This window comes from Gavialis gangeticus, unplaced genomic scaffold (assembly GCF_001723915.1).
Source record: "Gavialis gangeticus isolate Ggan-Ray unplaced genomic scaffold, GavGan_comp1, whole genome shotgun sequence".
Lineage (NCBI taxonomy): Eukaryota > Metazoa > Chordata > Crocodylia > Gavialidae > Gavialis > Gavialis gangeticus.
In genome coordinates, this window is record NW_017728993.1 from 34,617,820 (window position 1) to 34,622,953 (window position 5,134).

Here is a 5,134-nt window from a genome sequence, read left to right on the forward strand (position 1 = left end):
CATGTTTTTAAATGAAGTTATATGTGTTAATATAGAATGCCTTTCAAACATTTTAAAAAATACAATAGTTCACCTGGATAATTTCTAGTTGTGTACATACACAAGGAGAAAATATGATAGAAAATGTACAGAAGTACATTTTGTGGATAGATTAAAGCTAAAGAATAACTACTGGTTGGGTACAAGTCAATAGATAATTCTGGTCTAAGGTTGCCATGGAAACAACCAGTGCTTGATATAATTGAGAACATCTTAAAACATCCTGGTGTTTGAATGCTTTTTTCCCTCTGCCATTTTGAATTGCTTTAGACATTTGTAGGTAATACTCATCAGAATAGAAGTAGTTAATGAGCAAAACTAAGTATTCACATCCTGAATTCATCTGGTGTTTGCTACTGGTATCTTGCATTTCATAGTTCATCACATCTCGGAGTACTTAATGAAGACAAGGTTTCCGGATTTCTCAGTGCTGTCTGTTCTAATTCCTGTGTGTTTGTGTGTTCGAAGTAGAAACACTGATCCTGTAGAGATTAACATAACTTCCTCAACTGTTGGATTAAATTTATGAGCAATATGTTTCTGAAAGCTAGCTTTTCAACATGAATGGTAAGTTTTTTCTATTACTTCTGACACGATTTTATTTAATACTATTTCTGTCTTCACAATAAGGAAATCTTCTAGCTTCCCTCTTCATTTCCTACATATCTGACAGTAAATAAATCTACAGTACTCAGCTTTTTTCAAAATGGCAATTATTAAAGGCTTGCAGTACATGTCAGAAATCATAAATTTGAATATCTCAGTTGCTTTGCATCATGGAGATTTACTGTTTTTAAAACTAATATTGCTTAGTCTTACTTGCTAATTTAGAATCAGATTATTTTTAAAAAGAAAAAGGCATGACACTTCAGAAGATGAATTTGTAACATTATCTTGAATTAAATCAGTTTTATTTAAATACTTTATATAATAATATTTTATTCAATAATGCTTAAATAAAGTATTATGTTTTATTTAATGTTATATGAGGCTATATATAATGTTTTGAAACTTAATATAATTTACAAATCCTGGACAGGCTTTCTGTATCGGTATCCAGCAGCAAACTTGTTCTGCAATAGCTGTTATTATGTATAAATGGTAGGATAGCAGAGTTGTTGAGGGTATTGGGTAGGGATGGTGAGTCTTGCATACATCAAAGCATTTGGCATTTTAGTGTACTACATCTGCTGCAATTCTTTCAGGCAGATTTTTTCTTGCCAAAGACACAGCAACTGCTCATTGACATTTTTATAAAGTAAATTAAATCTTACTGCAAGGAATTATGAAGTAATCTGTTCCATTTTAGAACACCCATCTCAAAGCCGAATCAAAATCTATTAATCAGAAATATATACCATCTTCTTCAAATGTATTTGCTTTGGAATTTGTATATGAGAAGGAAAAATATACCAGTTTCTAAAATGATGCCTTTTTGTTACAAGCAGGCAGCTTGGACCTTGGAAAATAAAGTGAAGATTTTTTTTAAAAAATTATTTTGTTGAACTCAAATGAGGTTTGTTTGTTTTTGTTTTTGTTTTTTAAAGAGGCAATTCAGAGAGAGAGGTTTTGCCTTACCCCCACAAATTAATTGTTGAAAGGGCAGTTACTGCTGCAGTTTATCCCATGTGGGTAAAGGTAAGGAAGGAACAGGTGAAGTTACATCACACTTTCCATATCTAACTTCAGTGTAATTCTTTAAATAAAGCTGCTTGTTTTAGGAAGCATCTTGACTGTAATGCAGAATATGGCCAGATTTCAGAGTAGGGCACATGCAGAGTGAAGACATAGTTATTGAGTTTGATCAGCACTGTATTTATTCATGATGATTAAATGTTAAACTGAGTGTGAATAAGTCTAAACATCTAACTCTGACGTCCCTTCTGAATTTTTCACCCACTACCTCCCTGGCTTTTGGATCTCTCTTCTATTCCTTCTGTCTCTTTCCCTATAATTTGATTTCAGCTTCCATAGAGATTATACTGATGGAGCCAGCTGCATCACTTCTGAATTTTGCAGCTCAGGCAGTTTGTTTTTATTGCATTATATAATAGAACTTGTCTCCTTTTTTAGGAAATGTTTTCCTTAGAAATCAGATTAAGAAGAGGCTATGTATTTTGTTTGGTGGTAGTTCACAAATCTTTATCTGTAGATCCTATGCATCTGACGTACTGAAAATCCTGAACACATCTAAGAATGGCCCACAGTTGCTACTACAGACCATCAAAACACTCCATAAAGTGAGAGAGTAATTGTGGACCCAAAATGGAAGAGGGTCATCAAATGAGAGTTAGGGTAACTGTCTTGTTAGTGCAAATGCTTCTCCCATTTACAAAACCATTATATCTTCCCTGACTTCTTCCTTTGCGGCTTGTCTTCACTAGAGCTGTCATTAGAACGGATCACACTGCAAAACAATTAGCCTATGTGGATTGCAGCTTAACCAGTGCCACCTTGACACTGCATTACCAGCATGTACACCACTTGAGCAGCACTGGAAGTATAACTGGTACAACCTGTTAAAAGTGCGACTTGTAGCAGTGAACAAGTATCGTTGCACTAGCAGTAATACAGCTAGCATGAGGAACATTGGTGAAAACATGGTGCCACTAACTTCATCAGCAGGTGCGCAAGCCCACTGGGGATCCTAAACACTTAATTGGAGTACTATCCATGCTGCAGTCTATACCGATGCTATTACTCATGGTAGTTGTGTCTATTCGCATTCATTCTGAAAACTGAAATTTTTACTATGGCATGTAGGTTGATCTCTTGCAAATCGTAAGACAGTAGCTTTCAAGAACTTTCAATACAAAATAGAGATTAGGAAAGCACCTTTCTAATGTTTTACATATAACTCCATTTCCAGACTTCTCTGCAATTTCTCTCTTTCCTGAGGGACAACGGTGTTTAGGATCTTTTAGATTGTTGGGTCCTCTGCATCTCTCAAAAATTTTAATCATACTACATTGATACAAAGAGATGGAGCCCAATCCTGTAATTATAGAGCCTCTGTGAAATGAATTTTACAAGTGAAAGAGGTCATCTGGTCAGCCAATGAAAATTTGACGAGATGTAAATTAAAGCTTTCATATGAATTGGAAGTAATTGTGACTGGTGTAGGACTCTCTTCTGTGATCACGATCCGGAACTTAGAAGACTAAATCAAAATTAAAACTGCCTGGCTGCATCCAGACGAGTGTGGACGTGCATTATATGGCACTGTAGACATGTCTGAGGTGCTACATACTGGACATTCAGGTGTTCTCTGTGCTGTAAGGGGATATCTAGGGGTCAAAAAAAAAACCCTCAGAAAAGAAACCAGACTGGTGCACACAGGGGCAGTGTGTGCCACTCCAAAACCATAGCATGGCTGGCCAGCGCCACACTCCAGCTGCCAGCCAGGCTCTGCGCACCTGGATTGCCACTGCTGCAGCCCAGGCAGGCTCCCCAGCCCAGGTGGCCCTAGCCTCCCCTACCCCACCCAGGACAACTTGCCACATGCCAGAGGGTGTATGGCACAGGCGTTTCCTGCGGACAAATATCCACACCACAAGGTGCGCCACTGCTAGCTGTCCCCGGGACCAAATACCCATGCACATGTGGACGTGGCCTTTGTGTTTTAAGGCCCCTCACCCTTTTTAAAAAATAGAACAGACTTTGCCTTGAAAGAATAAATTGGAAAATAAAGTAAAGTGTCAGTGGTATCTCAGCCACCTGTTTTAAAAGCTCCTTTTATTTGTATTGCTAATGCACTTAAGACCCCGGTTATACGTCATGATCCCATCATGCTTGGTGCTCTGCAGATGCAGAACAAATGGATAGTCCCTGTTCCTGAGAGTGTATAATCCATGTTGAAAATCAGAGATACAAAGTGGAATTAGACAGGCGGGAGATTACAAAGAAAGAGAGAGTGTGTGTGGGGGGGGAGATTGGGGTGGAGTATCGAAACATTTTTTTTAGTAAGGCTTTGAAAGAGAATAATGAAGTTGCATTTGTAGAGAGATACAGCTTTGAGGACAAAATGCAACGTGTGTTTGAATACTTAAGTGGGCAATGGAAGCTGGCATCAAAGGCCAATCAGAGATGGGAATCGGCATGTTGATAATAAAGAAGAGTCAATAGCTGAGATTCAGACAACCAGGAAGTCCCTTGAGGGGGGAAACATGTATTTTATATCTGACATGAAGAGGAGACAATGAAGGCACGCAAAGAGAAGAGGAAGCGGTCAGTGATCTTTGCAGTGACATTCTGAAAGGATATGAGTAGGGCAGCAGTAATTCTGTCACATCCAGGGAAAAACAGGACCATGAAATGATGAGAGCCTGCACAAGACTTTTAGTTCTGTAGACGAATTAGGAAATGATGCATCTTAAAGATGCTATGCAGAAGAACTGGCAAGATTTAGAAATAGCCTGTATCTAAACACTTACAGCAATAGTTCCTGAGCTAGAGGTTATGAACCTGAGAGAAATATCGTAAACTGTATGTAACCCCTGAATCTCTGAAGCCTGCATTTACCCATGCACCTGTAACCAGGCAGGTACTTAACATAGCTCAGCTGCTTTGCAGTAGCTGTTACTGTTCCTGCAATTACTCTGAAGTAAGTGAAAACTATACTGGGGCAACTTAACCCTGTTTTATTCAGGGGCAAACTGCCTTTGTGTAGCTACCACTGCATAGTAATTACAATCACACTAATGGTTACTGCAGAGCAGCTGAAGTAACTGCAGACATGTATGGGAGCATGGAACTACAAAGTCTATTGTTTGTGAGATGTAAGTGGCTAGAAAGAATTTGGGAATCATAGACTTGGATATTAGTTGAAGTCAAGAATAAAGCCCAGCCTATGGTATATGGTCCTGTGTTTTGAGATGGGGGGTAACAGGGAGTGCTTTCAGCTGTGTGTGCATGTGTATATGGTGTATTGTGTGCATGAAGATTTGTTTTAGTACTATCAAGCTTGAGCTGGCAACCAGTGACCCATGAGTAGGGCCCTACCGAAATAACAGTGGAACAAAGGGATTTTCATGGGCAGCACACAGAGCAGATTTCATAGCCTTTTCATGGATAGCTTCCTCCCTCCCCCCCCCCC

The 5,134-nt window shown here is 38.8% G+C and overlaps 1 protein-coding gene across 3 annotated transcripts in view; it reads left to right on the forward strand.

Annotated features, from left to right (window-relative positions):
* The window catches only part of PRKACB (protein kinase cAMP-activated catalytic subunit beta), an 80,799-nt gene that overhangs the window by 9,933 nt on the left and 65,732 nt on the right, over positions 1-5,134 (forward strand). Inside the window, exon 1 of one of the 3 annotated variants that reach the window (XM_019501519.1) lies at positions 517-606. The exons of 1 other annotated variant lie outside the window; for it this stretch is intronic. In XM_019501519.1, coding sequence (XP_019357064.1) covers positions 600-606 — 7 coding nt within the window. In that variant the 5' untranslated portion in view covers positions 517-599. Of the gene's footprint in view, positions 1-516; positions 607-5,134 lie in introns of those variants that run through there. One more of the 3 variants, XM_019501518.1, reaches the window with a different exon arrangement.